Source organism: Tauraco erythrolophus, chromosome 6 (assembly GCF_009769465.1).
Source record: "Tauraco erythrolophus isolate bTauEry1 chromosome 6, bTauEry1.pri, whole genome shotgun sequence".
NCBI lineage: Eukaryota > Metazoa > Chordata > Aves > Musophagiformes > Musophagidae > Tauraco > Tauraco erythrolophus.
Window position 1 is genome coordinate 71,254,960 of NC_141470.1, and position 15,450 is coordinate 71,270,409.

At 44.5% G+C, this 15,450-nt stretch overlaps 1 protein-coding gene across 2 annotated transcripts in view; it reads right to left on the bottom strand.

Annotated features, from left to right (window-relative positions):
- The window catches only part of KLHDC1 (kelch domain containing 1), a 31,322-nt gene extending 19,517 nt beyond the window's left edge, over positions 1-11,805 (bottom strand). For both annotated transcript variants that reach the window (XM_086613207.1, XM_086613206.1), the window contains exons 1-5: positions 11,704-11,805; positions 6,834-6,904; positions 3,220-3,337; positions 2,172-2,290; positions 308-386 (exon numbers count right to left, since the gene is read on the bottom strand). In XM_086613207.1, the coding sequence (XP_086469333.1) occupies positions 308-386; positions 2,172-2,290; positions 3,220-3,337; positions 6,834-6,904; positions 11,704-11,805 (489 nt within the window). The remainder of the gene's footprint in view (positions 1-307; positions 387-2,171; positions 2,291-3,219; positions 3,338-6,833; positions 6,905-11,703) is intronic.
- Positions 11,806-15,450: the final 3,645 nt, after the last annotated feature.

Here is a 15,450-nt window from a genome sequence, read left to right on the forward strand (position 1 = left end):
TTCAAATTCTGCCTTTATTTCTGCTCCGACAGCATTTTGTTTCATTGCACTTGAAGCCTATCGCTGGGTACGTGGAATGCAGCGAACACCCACCGCTCCCAACGTGCAATGTCTGAAATTTCAAATCTAAGCAGAAGATTCTAATTTGCCTTTCTGCCGATGCAACAAATGGAAGAAAAATCAGACAGATGTTCATACTTACTGAGTAAAAGTACACTTTTACTACACTCATACTTACTGAGTATAAAAGATCACGTTTTGACAATCAGAAAGGACAAATCACTCTGAATTGTGACAAATCTCTTACCCAAAATGCATCATGGACATCAAAACAATCGCTCAGTTCATTATGCTTCCTACAGCCATAGCCACCAAAATATATTAGCCTAAAGGAACAACAACAAAAAGTAAGTTCAGTTGCCTGTTTTGCCAATAACATTCAAATGAAGAAGCTGTAATAACTCATTTCAAATTTTCGGTTACCTACTGTACTACTGATAATAGAAACAACTTAAAATATTTCACATTGCACCTAATTACACAGCAAAGCTTACCGAGATGAAGGTAATAGTTACACTCCTCAACAAGCCTGACAGAAATCCTCAAAAAAAAGGAAGGGAGGTTTGAGGTACCTCTGAGTCCCTATTCCTGAGTTCTCTATTCCTCCATCCACATGCTTCTCTATCACAGTCACATTTGCAGCCACGAGTCTCAAATGACACACGACACACCAGACAGTGAAACGTCTATGCTTCTGCTAGAATTCCTACCCTTTGCCGCTAGAATTCCTATGCTCCTGCTATATTTGCTAGCCTTCTATACACATCTTTTCACAAAAAAAAGGATGTAGATCATGTATACCCCGAGGCTCAGCCCACAGACTGCCTGTGACCCACGAAATCCTGCTCCAGCTTATAGATTCTTTCCACTAAGCACCACTGAACATATTGCACAGCAAGTACTGTTACACACCTCCCAGCCTAATATTCCACCCATGAAATGGCCATCCATAAGTAATGGTTCCTAAAGTTTTGGTTAACTTCAACATTTGAGGATATTTGGTATAGTTGTTAGTGATCTCGGGAGAAGGCAATTTAGGAAATGATGGGATGGTGAAGGTCATTCCAGACTGACATTCCTAGGGAAACAGAGTTACTGAAAGCATTGTGCAATACACCAAGACATCCTGAGCTGCAAATTCTCATCCTGTGAAATTTTAAGGCATGCTTCCGAAAAGGTGCATAGCTTGTCCCCAGATGCTTTTGTCAAATGAAAAGGTTACGCTCTGCCACCTAAAATAGATAATTCTTCTCAGTATGTGGATTAGATGATACTCTGAACAGATTCATTTAGTTTTGAATAATCTGGTGTTAACAGCTACGGAGAAGTCGTTCAAATAGATGTGATTCCATATATCCTGCAGCTAAAGCAGAATTACAAAACCAAGATACAGCACTGAGAGGCATTACACAGTTTATGCAAAACCCTTTAGATGCAGGGTTTGGAAACAAATCATTTACATTTCATAGTGTTCTTACTTCTTTACAGTTTCTTTTATAACAAATCACTGACACGTCACTTTCTGGTGACCAGATATGCCACAATATCCAAACGCTTTCCATAATAAACACAAAATGTGAAGTAAAGCATTTATTTTTAGCTAAGTAATTTTTCTAAATACACTCAGCAGCTTTTACAACACAAATATCTAGGCTGACTTGGTTCTTATAAAGATGCTCACTGAAATGTCTTTGCAATTGTCAGTATATGTACACTACTGAAATTCTTGCAAATATACTAAATATATTTTACTGCAGGTAATAATTTAATGCTCACATAACGCAACAAAAAAAAATCAATGTAATTTTTATACTGTTTTTTAACACATGTTAAAATTAAACCCATAAGTATTAGATGGATATAAAGTCTCAAAGCATTCCAGAAACTTCCAAACTAGATTTCCCAATTCTCTCCTAAAGTGGGTTTATACTTACCGTTAATTCAGCTCACACGTGAGAAAGCTCTGGTAGAAAGTTGTTAGGAGAGTTACACAAAATCCCATAGCAAGTCAAGCTAAGAATTAGTTTCCTGAATCCCAAACCTGTGTGCTCTTCACTTTATAGCACTTCCTCTCTGCAATTAACACATATTAAATATTCTTAATGTGTTACCTGTCCTTATACACCCAGCAGGAAAGCTTGTCACGTGGTGTAGGAGGTTGACCTTTAAAATTTGTAATTTTTTTCCACCTATAGGTTCCATTTTTTGTTCGCAAATTAACATAATACAGCTTAAAAGAAAAAAATTACAATATTTTCAGTATAAATGATGTTGAAGAATCCAGCACAAATCCCGAGCAAAAAGAACAGCCCCCCCCCTCCCAGGATACACTACTTCCTTTTTTTAAAAAAAAAAAAAAAAAAGGAACTGACAGTGACTTTTACAATATGTAGCAACATACTTGGAAGAACCTGACACACAAGAAGAACACAAAAGGTGTGAGAATTAGCAGCACGTTTCCTTGCCTTCACTCAGCCAGACCAGAATAGTCTTATCCTTCTCCTTCCAGAGCCAAGTGAAGCCTTGCAAAAAGCTTCTGCAAGACAAACAGCTCCCAGTTCAATGCTACCAGCAGAACTGCCAGTAGTTCTGCCTAACCTAAGTAGGTAACTGCACAAAAATCAACATGGCTGGTGAACCGAGTGCTGAGCTAAGGTCTGACTCCAGGCTCCCTTCCAGTTATTTTCCGGTCAGGACTGAATTCTGACTTCATTTACTTTGCTACTCAAGTCTTTAGTTACAAGGAAAACTGGTAGCTCTGTTTTAATTATTACCTGATTATAGAAAAAAGATAATCACTACCAAAGAGTAAAATTAAAAGTTATATTTGGAGATGAATTTCAATTATGGTTGTCAACATATTGGGGGGAAAAAAAAAGGCAATTGGGAAAGCACTGGCAGTTTTCAGAAGTAAAATCAGAAAGTTCCACATAATGGGTCTCATTCTGAAGCTATGAGTCAGTGAAAAATCCCAGAAAAATCTATGGAGTTGAACATTAAAACAAACCCTGAAGTTTTTTGTCATTTTAAAAGTATCCTTTTTTCTGAAAAAATAAAGCTTTTTCTTAAATTTCTCCTTCATTCAAACGCAAAGCACACCAAAAGCAGCATTATCACTCGTTCAAACACAGTATGTGATGAAAGAAGAGAATACAATACCCGATTGCTATATCCTTTATCATCAAATCCACCAAAAATGTACAGCTTCCCATTAATGCTTGCCCCACAGCTTCCTGACATGGAGGTGGGTAACTCTCCTTCCATGAGGTGCATCGTCCTGCAATTTAGCACATACATTAAGGCTCACAATGCTGCTTTGGAACCCGTTAAAATTAACAACCCCAAACCAGATGTGTTCATAATTTTTACACTTAATCCTAAAAATACAGTTGCAGCGTTTTGGCCATAACTAGCACTAGAAATGATGGCTGATATATGAAGTCAGGCTCCTGTGGTGTAAGAGGACTTCCATGTGAATATTGTGCGTATGTTTATGAAGCACCTTCATTTTTCGGAAGGTGAAGCCTCTATCAAAAGAGCATTAGTAGAGCTGAAACATGAATTATTCAAAACCTGGAAATCCTATTAACTCCAAAAATTCCTGAAATAAGAACGTGGTATTGCTGTTATTTGACAAATGGAAAACTGAGGCAGAAATGGAAATAAAGGTCAGAAGTACTCCCTAATTTTGGCAACAAATACACCACTCCTAAAACTGCATTTTGCACTGTATTTAGCATAATAAAAAATCTTCAATAATTCTCTGGAAGTTCTCTGTTCTTCAGCCGCAGCAGCTCCCAGCCGTGTCCTTGCTAGTCCCACTCACAAACCAGTAGCTTCCCATGATGGGAATTCTAACATGACACCATCTCAAGCACTACACGACACCCGATGAAGCTCAGTTTCTGCTGAGCTCACGAGGCTGAGCATCAGGCCAAGGCTGCACTTCGAATCATCACTCCACACTGGAAACAGCTTTCCCAGGATCCCAAATTTCTACAGAAGGTAGGGACCTGTGCTTCCCTCTCACGCATACATGCACAGAGGATGGGATTTATTTAGGATTCCCACCTCGTGGCCACACCTTCAGTCTCTCTAGATTTAGCAGCCAACTCCCAGTCTCTCTGTGCTGGCACTCCAACCCCAACTTGTCCCAGCTTTGCTGCCAACATCTGCTTTGCTTTCACCCCACGGTTTCTGATTGAAGCTTCCTTCCCCTGCTGTCCCTGTTCCTTTTTTTCAGCTCTCCACCTGGCTCTGTGCCTTCCAACCGGGGCCTTAGCCCAGTCTCCCTGCTCAGGCATGGTCTCCCACCTTCAAAGTCTGATTCCACTTTTTCTTCTCTCTGCTAGGTCTAATATCACCACACTACTTGACCTATAGAATCACAGAATCACAGAGTGGTTTGGGTTGAAAGGGACCTCAAAGATCATCCAGTTCCAACCCCCCTTCCATGGGCAAGGACACCCTCCACTACACCAGGTTGCCCAAAGCCTCATCCAACCTGGCCTGGAACACTTCCAGGGATGGTGCAGCCACAGCTTCTCTGGGCAACCTGTTCCAGTGCCTCACCACCCTCAGAGTGAAAAATTTCTTCCTTAGATCTAATCTAAATCTGCCCTCTTTCAGTTTTAGATTAGTTTTAGATCGACCTAGTCAATTCCATTCATTCCCTTCTTTGATACCTCCACATCGAGATCAAATGCCTTCACTGTCCATCACTGATGGCCCTACAGAAGAAAAGGATTCTTACAGCTTTGACCTCATCCCAACCTAAAATAACTAGAGGCAGCCTTTAAAAGGAGAAGCTTTTTATGTGCTAAATCACCAGATGTGAACAATGCAGGTGAAACGTGTCCCTACTGAAATGTCGCTCTCACACAGCTGCGCAGGGCGCTGCTGCCAAATACCTTTGCTCTGGCACCAGCACTGCCACAGACCAGCCCACCTTCCCCTTTCTCTGCCCTTGTGCTCCCATTCCTGCTTGCTCCCGTGTCATGTGGAGCACTCAGCTGTGTGTGTACAACTGTCTGTGCTGTAAACTGAATGAGATCAAGAAGAGATCCAGGTTAAAAATAACCCCTGGAAAAAGAAAAGTTATATTTAACCCAGATCACTTTTCTGATCCAATTTCCCCTGTGACCACATAAACAGCTGTACCAGGACAACCGACACAGGGATATCAGGGGTGAACAACAAGAGAGAGTATGAGGCTGCTTTAGCCAACTCTTTCACCAAACGAAACAAACAGCAAACCACAGCCTCAGCGAGGGCACGATCCTTAGAAAAAAAAAAAAAACACGAAAAAAAAGACTTGCCAGAACTTCACAGCTAACCATATGCAAACTGTCAGTGACATGACCACACAGACGTGGAATTTCATACATAGAATCCCGGAATAGTTTGGGTTGGAAGGGACCTCAAAGATCATCCAGTTCCAACCCCCCTGCCATGGGCAGGGACACCCTCCACTACACCAGGTTGCCCAAAGCCTCATCCAACCTGGCCTTGAATGCTTCCAGGGATGGGGCAGCCACAACTTCTCTGGGCAACCTGTGCCAGTGCCTCACCACCCTCGGAGTGAAAAATTTCCTCCTTAGATCTCATCTAAATCTCCCCTCTTTCAGTTTAAACCCATCACCCCTTGTCCTATCACTACATGCCCTTGTAAAAAAGTCCCTCTCCAGCTTTCCTGCAGGCCCCTTACTATAACACACCTTCCTGATTTGCCCTACTTCCCCTTCCCCTCCATTTCAAATTGTTGCTTTGAATACGGGTATGCAATGAACCTCTTGAATACGAGTATGCAAGAAATCTATAAACAGGTGGGAGACTAGAAAGACAGCTGGCAGAAAACACACATAAGCCCAAATGGATACAATAAGTATTTGCATTTAGTCTGGCAAAGTAGTAATAGAAATCACTGGAGAACTTTAACAAGAGGCGTTGTTACCTCTCCCCACATATGATATGCAAACACGTGGAGAGGGACTTTTCACAAGGGCATGTAGTGACAGGACAAGGGGCAATGGATTTAAACTGAAAGAGGGGAGATTTACATTAGATCTAAGGAAGAAATTTTTCACTCTGAGGGTGGTGAGGCACTGGAACAGGTCGCCTAGAGAAACTGTGGCTGCCCCATCCCTGGCAGTGTTCAAGGCCAGGTTGGATGAGGCTTTGGGCAACCTGGTGTAGGGGAGGGTGTCCCTGCCCATGGCAGGGGGGTTGAAACCGGATGATCTTTGAGGCCCTTTCCAACCCAAACCATTCTAGGATTCTATGATAACAAATATAAAACGTAAAGATTTACTTGCTAGTAACGTGCAAGATCTGGTTTGTTCCAAGTTATTTATGCAAATACACTCGCAATACAATTAAGTAATAACAAAAAGTATATAATTGTAAATAGATCAAGAATCCAAATATCCAGTGTTTAAATATTCCTTTTAACATCGAAGCTAATGTATGGAGAACTAAGCCAAAACAAATACAGATTTAAAACACGCCTGTTTTAACAACAGAGCCTTAAGCCGACCACTTCAAATATCCTCTGGAAAAAAACAATGGTACTTAAGGAATTAATGTGTTTCCTAGAGCAATTTGCAAGTACATTTGTCTGTTGTTCAGTCTTCACATTAAACATCTGCTGTTTAAACTCCAGGGAACATGCCCAATAACTCGTGTAATCCAAGTAAGTCTTTTCACTGCAGCTAATTGTAATCTATGCAAAGATCAACTTTATATATTAATTAAATACAAATTATGCAACTTACCATAACCCACTATCTATTTCATAGATCCAGAGCTCATCATTAGGCAGATAAACTTCATTCTCTTCAATTGACTAAAACCACAAGAAAATTTGCAAATGTTAAATCAATTACGCGTTACACACCATACGTTTTGAAATGAAATACCAAATCATGTTACTTGGCAACGTGGAATAATCTTCAGGAGATAATCTACCAGAGCATAAGTCATACCCCAGCTCTGATCGTTACAGTTTTAAACAGGCAGCTCGAGAATGCTAATATTTCACATTTTATACTAGAAATTAAAAAAAAAAATGTTTTTCTTTTTTGAAGCTATTAAAAATACTGTGCTAGGCGTGTCCTAATGTCATCAAGCTTTGTTGATTGTTAATAGCATCTTTCATCACTCACTTTAAGGTGTGAACATTATAAAAAACAAGTTTGGTGTATCAGAGGTAGGGACAGAAATGTTTCAGTATTCAGAAAGCAATATGACCATAATAATTTGTAAATTTGTAAAAATAAATATGAACATAATAATTTGTAAGTTTGTAAAAATAAGAAAACAGCACAGGCAAACAATTAAGTCATTAGGAAACACACACAACTGCTACCAACGGTACCATAACATCACCACGGATTTAAAAAACCCAAAAATCTTAAGAGGGGCTGTCAAAGATGCTTCCCTCCTCTGTTAAAATGCTGTTACTAAAGGGAGTATTTTTTCAGCCACTGATGTGGTCACTCTGAACAAATTTTGCTGCACTGTTAGTCTTCACACCTCCAAATACAGAACGTCAAGGATGAGCACCAAAGTGTTAATGTAGTTCTTAGGGTTTTTTTGCATCTTGAAGGAAAAGAAGGTTCTCCTTCACCTGAAGCATTTTCCCCTCATTCCACAACCCCCTTCTGTCTTTTCCAGAAACTGAGACTTTGTGTAGATGGGTAAAGAACCCAACAACTAAATAGAAAGTCAGAAAAAAGTACTAATGTTAAAAACAAGTAATTTAATTCCTCAGGCCCACTCATTAAAGGCACAGATTGACCAATGTAACCTTTTCCCAAGAAAGATGGGTAACAACACAAACCAGACCAGATTTGAAGCTCCTGAATGAAAACTGATTATCTTTTTTTGGGGGAGATACTTTGAATTAGGAGGCAATTCTTGGCATAATGGAAAATCATAGAGAAAAGTGTAACTGAAAAGCACAAAAAGACTGAAGCACAGCAGCGACTGAAGGGAGGAACTTGAAAGAACAAAGTGTCAAATATAAAAGAGCTTAACCTATCCTATAACATGAAGGAGAAAATTAATTCCTGTGTGGAAAATAGATCTATGAAGACTCCCAAACAGAGGCCATGTAAGAAAGAAAAATAATTTGGGAAAGAACGATGAGGAAGAATAACAAAGAGGAGAAGGAAGTCCAAAAGAATGCAATTGCAGCACTCGGGCTGAGTAACAATTACACTATTAATTATTGTCTTAGCTTTAGAAAGAAATGAAAGACACTGAGGGAGTAAGCAGCCGGAGTCAGTGAATAAAGAAAAAATAGATCAAAAGTAAATGAATGTGAGGAAAAGGAGTTAAATACAAAACTGAAATGTAATTATTAAGGATTTAGTTCCTGATATTGATTACTCGCTTTTAAATGCTACTTTATCATTACCTTCTCAATTTGAAAGGTGCCAACCAGGCACGTACACGCTAGGTTTGGTACGCTTTGTCCTGCCAGGGCCCATTCGTAAGGCAGGCTCTGCTGTGACGTGCAGCTTGCAGCTTTCTGCCCAATTTAATCGAGATACGGCAGCGGCCAGAGGCTGAGCAATTGCTGCAGAACCAGCTCTGAGCAAATACACCAATGCCAAAAGTAAGTTAGCTGGGAAGGAGTCATAGAATCATAGAACCATGGAATGGTTAGGGTTGGAAGGGACCTCAAAGATCATCCAGTTCCAAGCCCCCTGCCACGGGCAGGGACACCCTCCACTACACCAGGTTGCCCAAAGCCTCATCCAGCCTGGCCTTGAACAATTCCAGGGATGGGGCAGCCACAACTTCTCTGGGCAACCTGTTCCAGTGCCTCACCTCCCTCGGAGTGAAAAATTTCTTCCCTATATCTAATCTAAATCTCCCCTCTTTCAGTTTAAAGCCATTGCCCCGTGTCCTGTCACTACATGCCCTTGGAAAAAGTCCCTCTCCAGCTTTCCTGTAGGCCCCCTTTAAGCACTGGAAAGCTGCTATAAGATCACCCAGTGTCCACCATCAACACGTAAAATGTAAAAACGTGAAATGATTTACCTGTGTAAAGTGCTGCTTAAGGAGTGACAATGATTTTTTCATCATTCTCTCCACAAACAAGTATGTAAAAACTACTAAAAACATTTGCAAAGTTTATCTGCTAAACTTAACACACATTGCCCATTTTGACTGTGCCACGAACCCAGAATCCTTTATTAGAAAACATTTAAAAACACTGCACTAGCCAGTCCAACTTTAGTTTTTGAAAAACAAAGCATAGAGAACTACTGTGTATTACCAGTGATTTAAGTGTTGCACAGTTACACAGAGTATTATGGAGTTTAAGGCCAGAAAAGGACAGTAAATCTTCCTGTACATCACAGACAACTCACGTTATTTAAATACACGGCTTATACTAAAGGTGGCTAACTTTTTGAAACTACAAAATACGCATTCAAATCCTTACATGACTTGCAGCCACAAGAAATACCACCCACCAAAAACCCCCAAAAGGAAGAAAAGCTGTGGGAATAGTTTACAGGCTCCTGAGGGTTCTTCTGCTTCATGAGTTTGGTATTGGGCAAGCCTGGCCATGCATCAGGCTAGTGAAGGCATGCCAGGGTAGCCCAGACAGTGAAACCCTGCTGCCTTGCCTCCTGCCACAGCAGAGGGCTTGCATTTCAGTGCACAGGACTTGTTTGTATTTTCAGTATTTCAGTAGCCATCAGCAACACAACCCTTTCCAAGTGAAACGAGTCGAGCTCAGGGGCAGAGCAACTCCTCAAATTCCACAAGCTGCCCAGCTCTACCCCAACTTTTAAGTCCAACATTTTTAGTTGTAGAAAAATAAATAATTCCAATTTCTAGGAATTAAACTCTAATGTGCTCTAGGAAGAGACAACTAGCCACTAGTACCTGAGAGCCCTAGAAACGTCCTTCCCTCTGCTATTGCACACACTCCTAATGTATTTTCAATTTTAAATCCAGCGAGTCCCCAACTAGAATTCTTTGCTTCAATACAGAAGGACAAGCTCTGCACATTTGAAAGTTTACCTTAGCCCATGAAAAATACAGATAGAATATGGAATATGTTAATAAAACAAGTTTTTATTCTGATTAAGACCAGGAATACCAAGCACAGCTACGTGCACATTTTAGGGCCAACACGCACAGATGCTATGGATAAATGAACTGGCTGTATTTAATGTAGTATCACTTATAGCTCTCTTTTGGACTGAATTAATCCAGAGCTAAGAGTCACAAGGATTTACTTATGCCAGAACCAGAACCGATCTTTAAATTGAAAAAAAAAAAAAAAAAGAAGCCAGATGCTTTAAGTCTGCCACCAGCTTGGTTTTGAAGCGAAAGAACTGCTTTCTGAGGGAGGAAAACACACTGTGCATAACATACACCGACTAACAAGTAAAAAACGCAGGGACTCGGGAACAAGAACACGAATTACGCACTGGAAAAACAGCCGCAAATTACAGCCGTCACCCGGCAGAGGAAAGGAGAGGAGAGAAACACTCCCAGAGCACAGAGAAACCACACGTTTGTAGGAGAGGGGAAGCAAACTGGCTCCACCAGCCTCCTCCATGCTCCGTGATGGGGGCAGCTGAAAAGAGAGCAGCAGACGGTGGGTGCCGGTCAGAGGCACCTATGCTCAGGGAATCACAGAATGTCAGGGACTGGAAGGGACCTCAAAGGATCATCTAGTCCAATCCCCCTGCCGGAGCAGGACCACCTAGATCACATCACACAAGAAGGCGTCCAGGCGGGTTTGGAACATCTCTAGAGAAGGAGACTCCACAGCCTCTCTGGGCAGCCTGTTCCAGTGTTCTGGTACCCTTCCTGGGAAGTTCTTCCTCATGTTTAAGCGGAACCTCCTGTGTTCCAGCTTATCTCCATTTCCCCTTGTCCTATCATTGGATGCCAGTGAGAAGAGCCTGGCTCCATCCTCATGACAGTCACCCTTTCCATATTTATAAACATTAATGAGGTCCCCCCTCAGTCTCCTCTTCTCCAAGCTAGAGAGACCCAGCTCCCTCAGCCTTTCCTCATAAGGGAGCTGCTCCACTCCCTTCATCATCTTTGCAGCCCTGCGCTGGACTCTCTCCAGCAGTTCCTTGTCCTTCTTGAACTGAGGGGCCCAGAACTGGACACAATATTCCAGAAGCGGCCTCACCAGGGCAGAGCAGAGGGGGAAGGCAAGGAGGAGGCAAACAGAGGGGAGGAAAGCAGCGCACAGGGGACACCCCCCACCTCCCCTTCGCGCCCTTCTCCTCAGAAGGGAGAAGCCCGCCCCACCCGCCTCCGCCGCCACTCAAAACGCCCGCCCCGCGCGGCGCGCTGCCCGACAGCCAATCAGCGCCCGCGCTGAGGCAAACAGCGCTCCGCTCCCGGCCCGCCGAGGGGCTGCACCGGCCGAGGGGGCGGCGGGGGCGCCGCGGGGCACGGCAGGGCGGCGGGGGCGCCCCCTCCGCTCCGCTTCCCCCCCTCCGCTCCGCTTCCCCCCCCGCAGCGCCTCGGCCCGGCTCCCCCCGTGTGGCGGCGCGGCGGACCGCCCCGCCCCGCGTCTTCTTGTGCCCCCCCCACCGCTCGGTTTCCCTCCCCCGCTCGCCCTCAGCGCCCTCCGGCCGCCTCCTCCCGCCTTACCACGTATCCCCCCCACACATAGAGAAAGTTTCCGTCCACCACGGCGCAGTGGCCGCTCCGCTCCTCGGCCACGCAGAACTGCTCCGCGGAGTCTGACGCCATCTTAGGAGGAGGAGGAGGAGGAGGAAGCAGCTCGCCTGCCTCAGTATTCGCGTCCCGCCACCGCCTCCTCCGGGAGAGGCTGCGGCTCTCCGCCGGTCGCTCCCCTCAGGCGGACGGGAAGCGAGGAGGGTCCAAAGTGTGGGGCGTCACCCTCCCCTCAGCTGCGCCGCGGCCGCGCGCGGAGCCGGGGGTCGCTCCGCGGCCTGAGGCGCCGGGTGGGAGGCAGAGGCGGGCGCGGTGCCGTCCGGCAGCGCCTGCGGGCCCCGGCTCTCCCGCTGGCCGCGGCTCTCCCGGCGCTGCAGCCGGAGCAGGCTGCGTGCAGGCGGTGAGGGGGTCACGGAGGAGCCGTGCGGATGCACTTTGCTGGATTCGTCCTTGCGCTGCTCCTGGAAGGGTCCGGTGTGTCCGTACGGCTGTACGGACTCCTGCTGCGCGGCAGAGCACAGCGTCTGTCCCGTGAGGTAGGCTGAACATGACGGCGTCAGGTTTAAGGCCTAATAAACCACGTAGAAGCCTGTGAATGAAAAGCACGAGAGGAGGGAAAAAGCACAAGCAAAAAGATACCTAAACACAAAGCCAGTGCAAGAATGGAAAGAAGAGCGGGGTCTGTAGGCACCGCTTGACATGGGAGATGCTCTGAGGCAACCACAGCAGAAGTCACTGTCTCTGGAAATGAGACAAGTTACGCTCCTGCCAGAAATAGCAGCCATGAAATACTAGGTGATATTAATTAAAACAATTGTATAGGAGTTCAGACTGTTGACCCTAGAGAGAAACATCTTGTGGATGCTGTCCTCTAACCTGCAGCCTGGAAGCAGAGGAAGCAAGAAGCTATGTACCGTGGTGTGGTGGAGTACTTGAGGAGAATGCCAGAGGTGCTGTACTGTGTACTGGGGCCAGTGCTGAGCTAGAGGTAACTAACAGAATAAAGCTGATGTTGGTATCTCAGTGGGTCACCTCCCATTCTGTCCCAAAGTACACACTTCTCGTTATTTGAGGGATCTCTGCTCCCTGTCATCTGCACCATTATATAGTTTTTTTCCTATGTGTTGGCCTGCCCGTAAACAGCACGCTGGGAAAAGCAATAGCCCTTCCAGCTCTTACACTGTTAGATCAACAATCCAGTGAGTTCCAGCTGAACTGTGGATCCAGCTGGAGTGAACGGAATTCAAAATAAAACAGGTACAGCTCTTAAGAAAGAGTGGTAGAGTAAAGCTTGTGAGAAGTGAGCGCTTTAACATCTTGTAGAAGGACACCAAAAAGTAACTGTGTAAAGATTTTCTTGTGAAAGGGGGACTGTCCTGGTCTAACCCAGCTGGCAACTAAATGCCATGCAGCTGCGTGCTCGCCCTCCTCCACCCCTGGGGAATGGGGGAGAGAATTAAAGGGGACAAGGGAAGGAGATTTGTGGGTTGAGATAAGAACAATTTTTAAATAATTATTATAATAATAAGTAACAATTATAATACTATATGAATATATATAATATGATTATAATACATACAAACAAGCGATGCACAGGGTAATTGCTCACCGCCTGGTGACCAATGCCTGTTCTGTCCCAGCAAGTGATCCCGAAACATCAGATAAGTCCCAACGCCGCAATCCTGGATGAGTGAAAGGCCCAAAAAGAGAGAGAGAACTCTCAGAGACTGAGAGTATGACAGAGCCCTGAGAAGAGAATTCCAAACTTCCCAGTCAACCCTCATCTATATACTGGGCATGACGCTGCATGATATGGAATACTCCATTGGCCAGTTTAACCCTCAATCCTAGTTCTAAATTCAAATCATAAGAGGAGTTGTGGTCCCTCTGTCCCAGCCGTGCTCCCCCCAGCCTGTTGTGCTCCTGCACACTGGTGAAACGTGGGAAGCTGGAAAGTCCTTGATGTCTCAGCACCAACTATAAACATCAGTGCGCTGTCAGCATTCTTCTCATAGCAAATCCCAGACTAAAATGAAAACACAGAGCTCTTCTAGCTGCTAAAAAGAAACACTAAGTCTGTCCCAGTCAAAACCAGGACAGGGACATATACTTGCTCTGTTGGATCCAGAAGGGACAACATTAACTATTCCTGTCAATAACTGCTAATATTAAAATGAAGAAATGCAATGATGATGCATTGGGATGATGGTTAAAACACAGGAATAAGCATTTGGAAGTTAAGAAGAACATGGCTAAGAGGCAAACTCTTGATCTATAGATCTATAGATCAGGTAGGGCCACAATGTGGTGTCTCAGGAACTTAAGAACAGCGCAAAGTCAGCAGCCCATGGTTTCACCAGTGGAGCAGTGACAGACATGAAAATGAGATATTTGTTGTGCTTGGTGTAACAAAACAGCTCCACGGATTCACCTTTGGCATAAGGTTGATGTGCTGTCTGATCGTAAACCATTAGGTTCTCTCAACTGGCTCTGAGACTGGTGCTGTGATGTCCAACAAAGCCGCAGCAGACAGTGGAGACCAAGAGCTGGGCATGGCTTCTAGAGCTCCAGACAGATGGCTCAGTGGAACAGAAGTCTACAGCTCCTGCTAGAATACTTTTATATATCTAGTGGGAGGCTCCAGGCAACCTAACAGAACCCCAAATAGAGCAGGATGCTGTAGGAGTATGCTTTACATTCCTGGTTTGGTCGTATCTTAAAAGAAAATTAGTTTCTTTTTACATGAGGGATACATTCCTTCTCCAGATGTACCTTCCTTCTTCAGGTGAGACAGGAGCTGAATGTCAAAATCGGATTTTCTTGAAAGGAGAATAAGCAGTAATCTTAGCCAACAGAAGAACTTGCATAAGGATTGGGTTCATAATTTGCAACTAGCTGCATGCTTGAGACGAAAAACGGATCCTATTTCCTGCCAAAATTGCTGAGACCTGTCAGATGGCAGCTTTTCATCTAAGGAGAGCTGATGCAGCTTCACCCATGAGCTTGCTCCCGAATGAGGAGCGATTATAAATTCCGCAGTTGAGAACGGACTATAGAAAATAGGCCCACGTTTTTTACCCGTCTTCATATCCTTGCAGTCTTTTGATCAAGGAATTTCCTTTCAGAGTTGCTTTGTGAGCCTTCTGTGGAATAAAGCTGTACTTTGAGAGACGAGGCTCAGTGTGTTTGAATGGAATATCGTGCATTTTTCATCTGGAGAGAAGGCAGCTGCCCCACAAGGCTGGAACTGTGTGAGGCGCAGTGTATTTATTTGTCGTGCTCTGTGTCGAGACTCGGTACGTTGCAGCAGACTTCAGCTGCTCAGGGCCAACGGAAAAAACGTCTACAACAGCCGTTCCCTGGTTATGTGTAAAAACAGCCACGGAGACCATCCTGTGCTGGTTGGCCAAGACAGAACCAGCTGGAAGGGATCTTGGTCTGACAGGGCCGGCACATGAGTAGGGATGAACTGAAGAACTCAGGGTTTACCACGTACTAAACTCTGTCCTAGGAAACCTGGCACCCAGGTGGCACAGTTACTGTCAGTGAGCATCTCCAACCTGTGAGGTACTGGAACAGGTTGCCCAGAGAAGCTGTGGCTGCCCCATCCCTGGAAGTGTTCAAGGCCAGGTTGGATGAGGCTTTGAGCAACCTGGTGTAGTGGAGGGTGTACCTGCCCATGGCAGGGGGGTTGGAACTAGATGATCTTTGAGGTCCCTT